The 15880-nt window shown below is 45.4% G+C and overlaps 1 protein-coding gene across 1 annotated transcript in view; it reads right to left on the reverse strand.

Moving 5' to 3' along the window:
• The window catches only part of rassf5 (Ras association domain family member 5), a 28668-nt gene extending 13612 nt beyond the window's left edge, over window positions 1-15056 (reverse strand). The window contains exon 1 of the mRNA XM_061069564.1: window positions 14230-15056. Coding sequence (XP_060925547.1) covers window positions 14230-14965 — 736 coding nt within the window. The 5' untranslated portion in view covers window positions 14966-15056. The remainder of the gene's footprint in view (window positions 1-14229) is intronic.
• Between the last annotated feature and the right edge of the window lie 824 nt (window positions 15057-15880).

Consider the following 15880-nt stretch of genomic DNA (forward strand, 5'->3'; position numbering starts at 1 on the left):
AGAGAGACAGGACAGGGCTGGCAGACAGTAGAGACATGTCCAGAGACATGTTGGGAGAAAGGGTGTGAAGGGGAAGGGCTGCTGATGCCTTGCTGACAGCAGGGATGTTTCGAGGAAAGAGAGTTCAGATAAGGGATACGCTGCTCGTGACAGTTTTGGAGGTCACTGCGAAACGAGAGAAGGAAAGGAAACACATAGGGGAAGGGAAGAGAGAAACTCCTTTCCTGTCCTCGCTTTATTCATTCCATCAGAGACTGTGCTTTTACCTCTATTTCACATTTTAAGAAATATGGTATTTTTTTTTTTTTTTTTGGATGTGAAGACATGGTTTGACTTTCTGTGATACCTTAGATGGCAGTGTTCATATCCAGGATATTTTAGCTTCACTCCTGGACAGTGGGAGGAAGTGGAGGTGCGTCCATCTTCATATTAAGTCTACGTTTTGTACAATGAAGTTAAACATAGGAAATGGGACCTACTTTAAGAACAATGTCCCAAAGCACGACAAGTGGACAAAACCTCCCCAGGGTACCTTTAAACTTCTTCAACCTTTTTTTTCAGAAATCACTGTTTGTGTTGGGTGGTGGCTTCTTAGAAGCTGCCCTGGCTGCTCAGGCTTTCTTTTGATAATTCGACTGGGCGACAGAAATTGGAAAACTACAGAGAAAATGGGAGTAATGAAGGGAGTGTAAACCTTTTCTTTTCCTGTTCCACACCCACAGTATGATACCCCGCTGTCAGCAACTCATGGGTCACCTTGGATCCAGACTTCTCCCACACTGATAAGAAGCAGGAATTCTGTTTCACAGAAACTAGGATCAGATGTACCTCCTTGAGATGCTGCATCAGGCATGTGTTAATGAGCAGATGTGATGGAGTGACCCAGCAGGTCACACCCACTGAGCAACTTATTAGGGCCCCCTATACACCTTGTCGTGTAATCATTCAATCATCCATCCAGTCACCGCAGTGCAATTCATAAAATCACGCAGATGTACTGTAGGTCAGAGCTTCTGTTAGTGTTCACCTCAAACATCAGACTGTGACATGACTGTTGTTGCCTTACGAGCAGGTTTGAGTAATTCTGACTCTGCTGATCTCCTGGGTTTTCCCCACAAAACAGTGTAGAGTTAATTAAGAATGGCGCCAAAAAAAACATGTCCAAACACGTTGAGGGATGTCAGAGGGGAACGGCCAGGTTGGAGTTAACTGAAGCTACATAAATAACATCACTCTGGGTACACGTCGGGCTAAAAGCAACACAATGTAGCTTTTACTGAGTAGCAGCGCCCTCCTCAGCCACACCTGATGATACATTCTATGAGGGTCCGTGTCCCAGCGTTAAGGTGGTTTTCATGTAGAAAAAAAACTAAAACAAACATAATGTAGGAGTTCACTCCCACTCAAGAAAATTAGACAGAGCAAGAGAAGACATTCAGGGTGAGGAGGGGGAATTTAAGCTGCACCATTCTCCCTTTTCACACTCAGTCTACCATTAAACAAATTTTAAAAATATCAATCACTGTTTGAATGCCCCAGCCAATCTGAGTATTGTTGCTGACCATGTGGATATCCATCTTCTCATGGTGGCTTACGGCTCATGATAACTAACTTCGTCTCACTGATTTCATGCACATGACAGTGAGTCCAGTGAACTTCAGGGGCTTCCCCGGTCACCAGCCCCGGATCGAGGTAGAGGAAGGGGAACTTGGCTGCGTAAAAGCACAGCTGACGAATCAGCTGATGATGTGATGTCATGTCAACATGGAGCGTGGAATATTAAAAGACGGTTTCCAACATCTAGTGCAATCCATAGAGCAAAAGGAGGAACTGCTCAGTGATGGTTTGGAATTCCTAATAAAGTGCCTGGTCAGTGTGTGCAGGCTGACCGTTCCAATCACAAAGAATTGCCTGGGGAAGAATTAAAGAGAAAAGAAAAGAGGAAGCGGTCCGCAAAATAACAGTTTTTTGTGTGATAGTGGTTTAGCTCAGAGAAAAGTCTTGTCTGGGAATGTCAGTGCCTGCAGGGTTTCCCTTTTGCTCTGCTGTGGAAAGTCCTCTGTTATACCCACGGTCGTATAGGGAAGTTGGTTGAATTTGAAAAGCGCTGATCAGGTCCACTTATTGGAACACAAGAAATGTCTTGTTAGGAAAGCCCCCAAAAGTGTATACTCCACATGCACAAACATATTTTTAGAAGTGCATACTTTCCTACTGCTTCTGATTCTTTATTAGCCTGGAAAATACCTTTTACTGCATATGATTTCTTTCAGTTCTTCGTGGGAATGTGCTTGAGTCACTGTCACAGTTCCTTAATCTGTTTTTAGGTTCTAGGGCAGAGTCTTTTTGATGAGCTTGGTTTGAAGCTCTTGGGCCCAGTGCTCCGATCCTAAGAAATTATCTTTTCTGGCAGGAACACTCTCTCACAGCTTCACATCGCATTTGTAGTTTTGTGTTTATTCATCCAACATCTCCTTCTCACTCGAATCATGGTGCATCACTCATACACACAACTTCACCACTGACTTTACTGATGACCACATTCCATAGAATCTTTAGTTCAGTCTGCTGTTAATGATTCTATCCATTCATCCATTCATTATCCATCCAGCTTATCATTCTGAGGGTCAAGGGTTGACCTGGAGCCCCTTCCGTCTGACATTGGGCGGTGGTGGGGTACAGCATGTACATGTCAAAGGCCAATATACAGACCATTCACTTACACCTACGGTCAATTTAGAGACTCTAATTAACCTAACCCCCTTAATTATTCTACTTTATTTTAAATATACAACTTGCCATTAGCCTTCATCCTTCCGTCTTCTTTAAGTTCCGTCATCGCTGGAGAGCCAGGTAACAACAGTCACACACAATCTGTCTTAATTCTTAACCCTAACCCCTAAACATTTCTACACTTCTCTAATATTATATATTTGAAACACTTCTACACGCAACATATATGTCATCATATTCTTTATAAAAGCAATTTACCAAGGAGGTTCCTCTTATCTGCGTTTGACTGTTTGTTAGCAGGATTACGCAACAGGACGGATTTCCACGAAACGGGAAATATAAGACATTAAGAATTTCTAAAGAAATAGTGCAGGGATCTAGAAGAAGAAATCAGTCACATTTAGGGAACTGATATGTATGAGGTGAGAAAGTAGTTGCATTATTTTGATGATTTTCTTAATGGGGTTTTTAGTGGTTGTGTGTACACATCTAAGAGTTCCATTCCAGTATTATCATGAGTCTGAATTATATGTTTTAAAACTGCTTTTTCCAGTGAGCTACTGTGCTCCTGTTAAAAATGTAATATGAGTGTGGTGTCCCCTCTGTAAGTGGAACTATCATAACATTTATAATTAAGCACGGAGCCCTCCTGGAAGGGGACATCAAAGAGATGACTGTATTAATGTTGAGCCATAAACACTCATCAGGGTCTGTTGCTCTGCAATGAGCCATAATGTCTAGTGTGTGTCTGTGTGTGTTGTCTCAACAGGAGAAGAGCTGTTGTGTTATGTATTATCATGGTAGACCGGCCTCTGTCGCTCCTTCACGGTAGAAGATTTGTACACACACCCCCCCTTTGTCTCTCGTCCCATCATTCCAGTAAGACTGCTTTTCAGCTGACACTGCCTCCAGACAGAGCTGGACGATGATGCAGGGAGATAGACACGGAGGCAGAGGAAGCAATGTGAGTCTCCACCAGTGCAGCGGAAAGAGATGGAGGGAGCTTGGAAGTACAGCCTGTGAAGATCTATAAGTAGTGACTACGTTAAATTCCCCTGCTGGACCTAGGTCGATAACACCGGCTGCGAGGGGAAGACAGGAAAGGAGGCACTTCGATTACAGCGTGAAGATTTTCCATGGTCATTTTTCCCGTCTCTATCTCCTGAAATCACTGTCTTTGTTCCCTTCAATCCCGGTCATGCCTGGAAGGCCAGAGCAGCCAGAAAAATGTCCCGTTGCAGCTTTATCTACTGTAACCTGAGATGTGTGTGTGTGTGTGTGTGTGTGTGTGTGTGTGTGTGTGCAACTCAAACTAGACAAACTGCTGTGTGTGTTTGTCCAAGACAGAAAGAGACAGGAATTGGAAGATAGGGGATGTGGGTGGTTGTTTTTTTTTTCTGTGAGACAGTGGGTGTGAGACAGACGCAGATTAGCAGTGTTCCTCGGGTCATGGAGGGTGTCTCTATGGCACCAGCCATAGAGACAGTCAGGAGACAGAGGGACCTAGGGACATATTGTGTTTTCTCCTTGTCTGTGGGAGAAGGGAGGAGGGGGTGAATAGGGGATAGGCAGCTATAATGTTGGGCCGATAATATTAACACGGTCACTAATGAACCTAAAGGGGGCTTTGGGGGTCTTATAAAGGAGTTAAGAGCAGCTTTAGGGTCTTCGGAGAGGGGCTAAGCAGTCTGATCCCATCATAGCTCATTTGGAGCAGCATGTTCTCTTACTTAGTAGCACACAAACACACTCACACAGACAATCACCATGCTCCTTCACTCACACAAACTTAATAAACTCAAATCTTCCCAATCTTAAGTAAAATCTGACCCTCATCTTGACATCTGTGTGTAGTTGTGTGAACATTAAGTTCATATTGGATACCGACAGTGTTCATCTTCATCACCTCTCCTCCTCTCTGTCTGCACCTCCATCTGTGCCGCTGCAGATGCTCCCTGACTTTATCGAACTAACAAGACAAGAGCTGACATTTTTTTTAAAAGGCTTATTCTGTTCAGTGAGCTGAAGCTGGTGCAGATGGAAGATTTAAGGGGTATTTCTTTGCTTCTCAACTGTGTTTTTTTAGTTGATGATAATGTCATCACTGAGTTTTAGTGGTTTGGGATTAAAAATCTCAGACTGATGCTCTAACTGTGTGGGTTATAAAATTAGCCTTAGGAGAACCTCTTGGGATTAATCAGATGATAAAGAATGCATTGTTCATGTGATTAAGTCACCCCTGACAGGTCAGTTCTTCTAAACCTCCACTGACAGACAAACTAGATCTGTATCTTGATTGTACAAATATCTTTGCCATTTAACAGCAGCCATCTTTCCCCCCACTCTGTTGATGCATCCCAACTGCTCGACCATCTGTGCAGATGAAGCAGGCGATACATCTGCAGTCAATTTCTAAATAGTATAGAACATTATTCTGACATTAACACAACAAGGTAGTAAATGTAGGTAAAATAAAATAAAATTATCAAATGGGTTTGAGACAAAAGTCTTCACTAAAAGTCCACTTACAATATTTCTTAAAGACATTTCAGCCATGTCTCTTGGCCTTAAAGTAATGTATGGATCTATGGTTAATATCTCCCTTCATTTTAAAACCACCTTTTATCACATAATCAAAATGTTTTACTTTAAACTATTGACAACTGAACCATCTCCATGACAATCAAAGTTAATAAAGTAATACAGGGATTATATAACTATTGGCCAGAATCAAAGCAGCAGAGATATTCTGACTTTGGTTCCTAATATAAGTTAAAAAAAACAAATCTTACATTTTCTATAGCGCAACCAACAGCATCACCTTTTCCACTGGTCAAATGCTCACATGTTTCAAATTCCAAGTTGTGCAACACTGGTGTAGAATAATATTTTTTTATTTCAGTTTCATTTCTTTCTCTTTACAGTTTATTTATGCACCAACATCAAGTTCCTGCTTTTCTACATGATATCAAGCTCTGCATGTGTTGAGACAAACTGTTCTACATTAACAGATACCTGTGTAAAACTCTGGATCTACTTTCCTGGCATGATAGCCTTTGAAAAAGCTTTCATACTTATGCGTGAATTAAATCTATCAGAACCCCACCGGTGCAGACAGAGATATCCCATTATCAGGTGTTGGGGGGACTGGCCAGATGGGTTGAGGGGAGATTGGAACACATTGTATTGTAAATCGACCTGTCCAGGAATTCCTAAGTTGTATACACCTTCGTTGGTGTTTGTTAGTTTGTTGATAAGCCAAAACTTTGTATATTGATATAAAACCTTAACTGTGTATGGGGACCATCAAACAGAACTGTACTGCCTTGTTGTCATATATGTCTCCCACAGGCGGGATGAAACTGATTGGCCCCTGAAGTGCCCATTTCCTGTCAGTAGACTTATTTTAATCGCACTAACAATGACAATAAATGTGACAATTTGATGCGATTGAGCTAAAAGTAAACAAGGAATGACTTAAATGTGAACCTTACTGAATCAGGAACTGTACATGGATCTTGGCCCCTCATTGTTAATTGTGGCCCCATTATGGCCCCCAGAAGAATTCTAGAACCCCCACTGCGGTCTCAACCGGGCACTGAATAAAACTCATCTGAACCAGTCACAGACTTGGTCCTGAAAGAATTGTATTCCTCTAATCAGGCCTTTGGTTATACTTAATCTTAATGAGACGACCCTGGGTTACTTTCTCCGACTTTCGAAGTTTCCCCCAGAGCAATGGACTTTCATCACAGACTGTGTTGTACTCCTCAATACCCCCAATGAAGATTAGGGTTTATAGACTTTTCTATGCAAAACTGGGGAATTGGGCCGTTAAATTATTCTTCAAAATACAACTCCCCTCCACTTTACATGCAGTAACACTGAAACACTGTCCGACCATGGTAGTAAGAACTATCTTAAAAGAAATATGCACTTGTGCGTCAATAACAACAATTTAGTCTCGACCCTCAACAAGCACAACTTCTGAACAAATCCCTTGAACCAGCTGAGCGGCTGCACAAACAACAGCCCACGAGTTTTTATATTCTCAGTAATTCAGAATGTTTGAGAGGAATTTTCATTTTCAGTGTCATCATCACAATCATGACGTACTTTGTCGGAGGATAATTATAGATCAAAGATGCAACAGAGGAGAAACTGAGGAATCTGGTTTGGGCTGGTTCATTCTTAAAAAGGATTAACTGGGTTCCCTTGACAGGGAACACCGTCTATAAATACACATTAAATCTGTTCTGCAGGAGCTGCTGGTGCTGTTTGAGGCAACAGCATGATGTCACTCAGGTAGAGAGGTGACCTCCTGATGAGCAACTCCCCTGACTCATGTTTGGTCAGGGTGTTATCAAGTTTACTCAGGAGAGAACGTACACACACAGAGACACACACACACACAGAGACACACACACACACAGACACACACACAAAAGAGCTGCAGTAAACATCTTTTTTTATTCAGCTGTCACTCTCTTGTTGTAAATGGATCAATACTTCTGCAGCACCCGGCCATCTTGCTCCCTGCCTCACTTCATGCATCACAGCCGCACTTTTATGCCAATGTTACATTATGTAAAAATGAATCAAAAAACTGCATTAGCCTGTCGTCTGCTTGGAGAAACGGTGGGGAATAAAAATCGATGCCATGATGCCTCCAGCAGCCTCACTCTTATCTCAAATTCCTGCTACAAATATGAAAGTCAATATCATAATCCACTTACATGGGATTTTCTCGGCAGATTAACAATGTGTAGGTTGTCTGTGTTTGTCTGTGTGTGTGGAGGGGAAACAGAGACATCTAACTGGAGCAGGAATACGCTTATAGATTCCGCTGCTTTCATCTGACCTGTTTACTGGAGTATTCCAACGTTTAAAAGCTGCAGCCTCTGTCCTCGCTGTGAACACATGGTCTTACACACAGCCACACTGCGTGCTGTTACACAAAAGCCAGGCGGATGGATCAGCTGATATGAGGGGGTATAGACAAAGAGTGACAGATAGACCAACACACACTACCCAAATATTTTGGCCCACAGCCACCCCCCCTTTGAGGCCAGCCCGGCTTAACCTGTCTACTCATCATCTTTCCCTTTTTAACCCAACAAACTGTCCCACCACACGTCACCACCACAATGATCAAGAGAACTTCTCAGACTCAATCTCCTGTTGTAACAACTGGTTTACACACCCTTCTCCTCTCCATACCTGAGGTGGCGAGCAGAGATCCATTAGAGGAGGATCGACGGAGGATCCTCAGGCTGTCACTCCAGGAGCGGGACTTGGGCAGCCTCTTCAGGAGCCGCCCCAGCCGCCGCGACACCTGTCCAAAGCAGGCGCTGCCGGCCTCCCCTTCCGGATCCTCCAGGTGCAGGGACACCTGGCCGAGGAACGTCCTGCTCACCCTGACGCCTTCAACTCCCCCGGACCCGACCCCGAGGCCCGCCTCCCCCTTCACCTCCTCCCGCCCCTGGACGGGAGGTGCTATCTGTGCCATGGATGGAGCCTGGTGGCACCATCCGGCAGGCGCTGTCCTGTGCGGGTAACCCTCGCTGCCTCTCCTCTCCTGGCCCCGGCCACCCCTGTCCCTCTGAGGACTGCCCCAGCGCCACCCCCCCCAGTTCCCCCCTCGGCCATCCCAGCGCAGCCACTCTGCCACCGGTGCCACGCTCCGAATAAACAGCCCCCTCTCCACCCGCTCGGCCACCCCTCCACCTGTACTCCTTTCACGTTCCTTAATGCTCTGCACTCGCTTCACACTGTCCTCCTGTGCTCTGCACCTGACCGATCCTCCTCACACTTCAGCATGCAGACATGAGCCCGGATTCTCTGCCGTCCTTTACTTGTGCCTCCTCTCCGTTATCAATGCGCCCTCATCCTCTCTCGTCCACGCTCCCCCCTCCTACTGCAGCACCCACACTCTCTGCAGCAACACACACTCGGCTTAAAGAGACACAGACCCCCACCAAAAACCATCACATCCCTGGCTTCTCTGTTCTCCTCTCTTTCCAGCAACAGGAGCAATGTCTCCTTCTCATTCACTCAGTGGGTGACTGTACACTCGTCATTCAGGAGCTGAGGACATGGTGGGATCTCCATGCAGCAGAGCACGAGCGTCACAGACCACTGCAGAGCTGGATAGCGACACTACCTCCTCTCTCTCTTCTTCCCCCTTTTCTGTCTCCTCTGCGTGAAACCCCACAGCCGGGTCGAGCTGGAAGTGAGTAAGCCTCTCTCACCCCACAGACGTGACATATCCCGTCAGTGTGAAGAACACGCATCACCTCAAAAGTGTGTGTGTCATCTTGATGCTTGTACGTGTGGGCTGAGGTGATGCGCAGTCCGTCGTTTATTGATGTGCACTGTGAGAGAGAGAGAGAGAGCGAGAGCTACTGGGAGTTCTCCTCCTGCCCTACTTCAATTAAAGAGTACAAGGATGTGGTTCACTCACTATGACATAATCACAAGCGATGACAGGTGTGCTCTGATGTCACCTCTTTCTCTTCTCGAGTGCCTGTTGTGTTGATTTAGTATGATGTCATATTTGGGATATTTTTGCAGAATTGTTTGAGTAACATGTGCTTGAGAATGTCTTTGTCCTGTCTGCCCTAACCACTTCTTCCTCTGCAGTCCTCCTATCACTATCCACCAAGGGCGACCTAAATATAGCCTGCTTGAAACTCCCCACTGCTCCGCTGTACGTACAGCAGAGTGACGATGCACTTTGAGGAGAGCACACAACACTGTGTGCTTAAGCAAAACTGAAATAACCTAATCTCCATGTTGTGTCTCGTCACTTATTGTTTATCAAGCTCAAGTAATGAATAACAGTCTGAGTGGGGAAAAGGCTTTTAGAATCCACTCATAGAACACGTACCTTCAGCAAGGCCCAAAAGTCCCCTTAAATTCAATCAGGCTGCACCAAACTGCACAAACTCACAGATGTCAGTCCCCTAAATAGAACTGATTTCTTTCATCAAGATCCATGAATTATTGACTGGGAAATTTGCCTCAAAGTGCTCTATTTGCAATGTTAAGGAAAGGAACAAAAACAAATCCTGGACCTGCCCTCTGATCTAATGTAGATTCAAACAAATACGACAACCTTCCGAAAATCTTCCAATGATTCCATTAGTTTGTGTGAAATCTTTCTAATAAACCAACCAACAAACAAATGGACAGCGGTGAAAACGATGGCCTTTTCCTATCATTATTAAAGAGCATGGTCTTTCAGTTTCAGAGCAGGACCCATTGATTAGACGTTCAGATTTTGTGATGCTTTGTGTTTAGATTTGCCATGGTTCTGCTCATATTATGCTCTTGCAGTCAGATACTTTGTAGCTTGGACAGATTTCCTGTGCTCCAGCTTCATCTCATCTCCCTGTGCTCATGCTGCTTCTGTGCATCTGTTCTCGGATTTCTCCTCTGCAATTGGATTTTTTTCTTTCTGACAAAATATCTGAAGGGAAGCACACACTTTGGGCTGTTTGAGTAGATTGCAGGGTTTAAGTGTAAAAACATTTGTGAAAGTGAAATCAATAAGTCCTGCTCTCAAATGGAAAACCCCCCTAATGACAAATAACCTCCTTGGTGAAGCTGATAGCTGAACTGACACTGAAACAAAACATGGTATAACAGAAGTGTGACATGGTTAAACATGTGTTTAGTTATAACAAACTCAGTGTTTTCAACGGAAGACATACGAGCTCTAAAGGAATGTTTTGGCTCAAGACAAGAAAAAACTATATTCATCGCAGGTCTGGCAGAGCAGCAGCCGTGCTATGCCCGGACAAGAAGGTTATGAGCCATTGAGTACGAGTCTTTTCCCATGTTTTCTTCTTTCCTCCACTGTGAATGCAGCTTTGAGAAGACCAACCAGGAACCGATGGAAAAGCTCCCAAGACAAGGCCCGTACTGTGTTCATGAGCAGGAGAGGTAAATGAACGAGGGGATGGAGTTCAAGGAGAAAGAAACACATCCCTTAGAGAGCGATCAGGAATGCCATGGGGCATAAAGACCACACTGGTGTGCGTGTGTGCGTGTGTGTGTGTGTGTGCACATGGCTCTTCCTGGCAGAGTGTGTCTCCCTGTCTCTTCAATGACCAGCACATGATGCTGCTACTTCAGTAGGGGTTTTTGACAACAAGGATTTATAGTAGAGTTTGCACATATTTCAGCAGACATACCCTTAGCATGGCTTTATCAACTTCTGAGATCTACGTGAGCAAACGTTGCTAACCGGTTCTTTGTTTTGAAACGAGGAGCTCTGATCTCCAGGGTGTTCACCTTCTCACACAGAGCTTTGACACAGGGAGCAGAGACATGCCGGCTTGTTTACCAATAAACCAAAGTACAGAGCGAATGAGAGGAGGGAACGAATTCCTTCAAACATGGCAACTTCGAGCAAAGCCAGTGGGAGGGTTAAGTGTTACTCCACTCAATGGGTTTTATGTCTACTATGCACATAATAACCTGTGTTCCTACAGTAACATGTGCGTGTCATCCTCTTCCCGCGAGAAGTGAGAAACCACATAAATATAACAGCCTGGTTCCCGGCAAGCTTTAATTAAATATTAATCTGATGTCTGACGCCGTCTGCCTGTCTGCAATCCAGACCTCTCCATCCCTGAGGCTTAATCCCAGACAGGATACACCCGGAGCTGGGATTAGAGAGGCTGCCAATCCCCTCCCTCATCCCCAGCACCATGTGAAGAGATGACAGATCAAATCACCAGAAGAACGATAAACAACAATCACGGCACAGACTCATACTACTGTGATACACCTCCCTGTGTAGTTTTGTATTGTTTGTATCATTATATATTTATAAAAGATCTATTCAATTATTAAACTATATTATCACATCATATTCTTTCTTCTGTATTTATCTGTATAGGTTTTCCTGTACAGAGTCAGATTTGGTATACAGAGCTCAGATATGTCCACACTGTCACACAGAGATGGACAAAACATCTCCACTTCCTCCCACTAGTGCAATGGTTGGAAGCCACCGATACACCCGCTAGACTAATGTGAACCCTCTCAGCTGTCAATCATGATGTTTCAACTTGTTTTTTATCGCATCAAAATACTTAAACTTACTTCAGTTTGATATGAAGGACCTAAACTGAGAAAAAAGGTATTTAACATGCACTTTAACCTTTTAGTTTGGTCCATGTTACATACACTAGAGATGCTTTAGCTTAATTTTGGGGAGCTGTCATGATGTGTCATTCATCCTTACATACAGTCTATGTTATGTTGTTGTATGCGCCATTGTTTCATGCCCCATTAGGATGAGATGCTACATATGCAGCTCAGCCATCATATGGAAATGTTTAGTGTTTTATCTATATAGGGTGGGGGTGGTATATAGCTAGTAGTACCACAAATCAAAATACAATCTAACTCCCTAGAGGAGCATTAAAGATTAAAAAAAAATTGAGCACACATGGGCGAACGCCAGCAGGAGGAATTAATTCCATGCTCGATAACGACAACAGAGCAGCAGACTATGAGCTCCGGCTTCAGAGACAGACACCACTGCAGGGCAAGGCCACATCACTGCAGTGACTGCAAGTTCTCCACTGTCCCGGGGGGGGGCTGCATGGCTGCTTCTACGAGATTCAGATGCAATAAACTCAGCACGGACAGAGAGAGGGGGATGAATTAAAGACAGACAGACAGAGCGATCCAGTCAGACAAAGAGACTACATGATGGCTGTTTAGGGCTGCGTGGCCTGCGTCTCTCCCTCCCTGTCATTTGCTGGGTGGAGTTGAAAGGAGAGCGTGTGTGCATGTGTGCGCAGTTTCTATTTTGGCAGCACTGGTTTCAATTCTCCCCACAAAAATACACAGAAATGACTAAATTTGAATTGCCTGTCATGGATGTCCTGGTGACCCCCCCACAGTCACTTTTGATGTTTTCCGAGAAAAGGGAGCAGTGAAGAGAGTTGGCTCCGTGCAGGACCGGTGCTGGTAGCTAATTAACCCGATCCACACAGAGAGTAGTGAAGGTTTCTTGGGTTACGAAGAAACTCATGACTGTGGATTTGTGTGTCTCTGTGTGTGTGTGTGTGTGTGTGTGTGTGTGTGTGTGACTGTGTGTGTGTGTGTGACTGTGTGTGTGTGTGTGACTGTGTGACTGTGTGACTGTGTGTGTGTGCTCCAGTAATCTCTGCTCTCGCTCCACTGAGCACTTGCTGATAGTACACTAAATCAGACATCTCTGCAGTGCTGGACCAACTCTCACTCTTTCACCTCCGTCCCTCACTCACATTGGCTCTTTCCTCCCCACTGCTTCTCTTCTATCTCTCCGTTTTCCCTCATTTTTCCTCACCTAGCCTCCGTCCACCTCTTCTCAGACTCTTTGCACTGTTTTTTGGCCATTCCTGCTTCCAACCACTTGTCATCAATTCACATTCTCGATAAATCTCCCCTTGGTTTTGTTCTTCTTTGGCTCGATGTTTCCCTTTCTTTCCTCTTGTCTTTCCTCACTTTCTACGCCTCAATGTCCTTTATCTCTCAGTACTGTACAGCCCCCCCCATGACAGAGTACTGCTGACACGATGCAAACTCAGCAGCCGCGTATTCTCACAGACTCTCAGATTTACAGTATCTGCACAGAAAAGTCCCACACACACACATAGGTTCTTCAGGTTAAGCTCAGTGTATTTTAGCAAAATGTGTGTGTGTGTACACTTGTATATTTAAACATGGCCTAAAGTGTGTGTCCCAGTGCTGTGCAGGTGGGATTTATCTCAACATGAACCTGATCCCCTCTCAGTCGTACAGAATGAGCTATAAAGTCAGTAGAGGCAGGATGTGACTCCAGAGATATCACACACAATGCATGGAAAACGTATTAAATGACATTCTAATATAGAATCAAGAAAAAACAATGCTTTTCTCTGGTGTCCCTAGTTAGTAATCTATAAGGCTCCTATAAAAAATAAGTGTACTCATCCTTGTCAAGGCACCAAGGGATATGATCTCATGCACACTCACAAGTCTAGTGTGAGCTTATATAGACCCATCCATCGTGTTTCTGGATTTCACCTCTCGTGTCAGTGTGAAACCTCCTGTCGGTCCCAGGCTCTTTGAGCCCAGGCTGCAAATCACACAGAGGGAACTCTGTGAGGCAAAGCTGGGAGGACAAGATAATGAGCTTTCCATTGAAGAGGTCTGGCTGTGTCTGTGGAGCAACACGCTTGGAAATGTCCTCTGTCTCAATGTCTCCTCACTAAGGCACATGCTCGTTTTTTAAAGCAGAGAGCAACATGTACATCTCACACAACTATTCCAGACAGAAGTACCAGAAAAGAGAATCTATTGAGCAGAACAAGGGAACCTCTGAGTCTGAAGTATTGTGTGTATGACTGTGCACATATGAAAACAGTAAAGGACAAAGCCAATAGATAACCAATAATACAACTCTCATCCTCTGATCAACACATAGAAACACGTTGGAGGACTGGAACTTACTTTGACATTTGAGAGCCTGAGCCGTGATCTTCTGGCTGCAGGCGTCGCACCAGTCCTGCGTGACGGGCTTGGACTCGAACCTGTGTCCTTCGCCCTTCTCGGTCCTCACCCGGGGGTCCAGCCCCTGGGGGAAGATGGACCAGGCCTCCCGGCGGGACGGCTCGGGCCGGGCCAGCCTCACCACCCCGCTCCGGGCCTGGGTGAGCCGCGGGAGACCTCCGCTGTCCCCCGGCGCTGACACCGAGGAGCAGCTGCTCTCTTGTCCGGTGTCTCCGCTCCGTGACTCCCGGTCCCGGGGCCGGCAGCTGACGTCGCTGTGCATGACAGCGATGCCCGACCTCTTGAGCGAAGCCCCCCTGCGACCCCCGGTGTTCTGGCTGGAGTCACAGGGAGCGAGCCGGGTTTCAGTGTCCCGGGCCCCGCGCCGGTCGCAGCCGCAGCCGCCCTCCTGCTCCGGGCTAGGTGGCGGAGCTTCGTCTCCCTCCCCGGGCATCCTTCCTCCCCTCGGCGGCTCCGCTTCTCCCGCTGTCCTCCCCGCTGCCTCCCCCCCGGGGACCGAGCCGCTGTCCCCGCCGCTGCCCGACCCCCTCCGGAACAGCAGCTTCTCCCGGGAGGCTTTCCTCCTCGGCGGGCTGAGCTTCTTCCTGACGCCGGTCAGCGTGAACACAAAGAGCTGCTGGTCCGAGTCCAGCCGGTGCGGACCCGGGTGCTGCCCCACGACACTGGCAGACGCCATGGCGCTGTGCTCCTGCAGTGTGTGTGTGTGTCTGTGTGTGTGTAAATGTGTGTGTGTGTGTGTCTGTGTGTTTCTCTCCGTGCTCTGAATGTAAACTCTCCGCCGGCGGGCAGCGTGTAGTAGTGACGCAGGAGATGTGACAGCTTTAAATGCGGCGGGCGGGCGTGCGCGCTCCCTGTACCAGCGTCGGGAGCGCGCACCAATCCCTGCTTCACACAGCAGTTCTGATTTGGTGTGAATTCATCATCACACACGAACTCACTGGAGGACAACGTTTATCTTTACTGCCAGTGTGTACAGTAAGTCTGAATTATAGGATAGTAAGTAAATAGTATATGAGATGTATGAGACAAAAAGTCTATTATTATTAAAAGAAATAACTACAATAAAAAGTCAAACGTATGGGATGTCATGATAATGAAATAAAGTCATAATTATCAGATATTGGATCAAATTAGGTATAAATCATAACAGTGAGATATAAAGTAATAATAATACTAATTAAATCAACTAGTGTGTCACTCAGAGCGCATACTGTACCTCCGCTGCTCCAAAATATAGGAGCTTATAGCTTGTGATTCTGGCATGATTTAAATATACACTTTTTCCTTATCATAAGGTCTTTATGTCTCATTTTAAATGCAATGGAATTTGCTAGGTCCAGATTTTTATTTAGAACAAATTTGACACACTCGTAACACACTGACCTAAACGTCAGATTTCTTTCCATCAAGATGCATTGATTCTTCTCTGGGGGAAAAATAATGTATTATAAAAACACATCTCACAATGTTAATGTTGTTGTCTCGATCTGCCTCAAAACATGTGGTGTTTGAAATATGCAAAAAAATGTACTGGGTTCTTCCCTAGGTCATTACCAACCCCCACACACAATTTCATGGAAATTGAATGAGT

This window comes from Limanda limanda, chromosome 4 (genome assembly GCF_963576545.1).
Source record: "Limanda limanda chromosome 4, fLimLim1.1, whole genome shotgun sequence".
NCBI lineage: Eukaryota > Metazoa > Chordata > Actinopteri > Pleuronectiformes > Pleuronectidae > Limanda > Limanda limanda.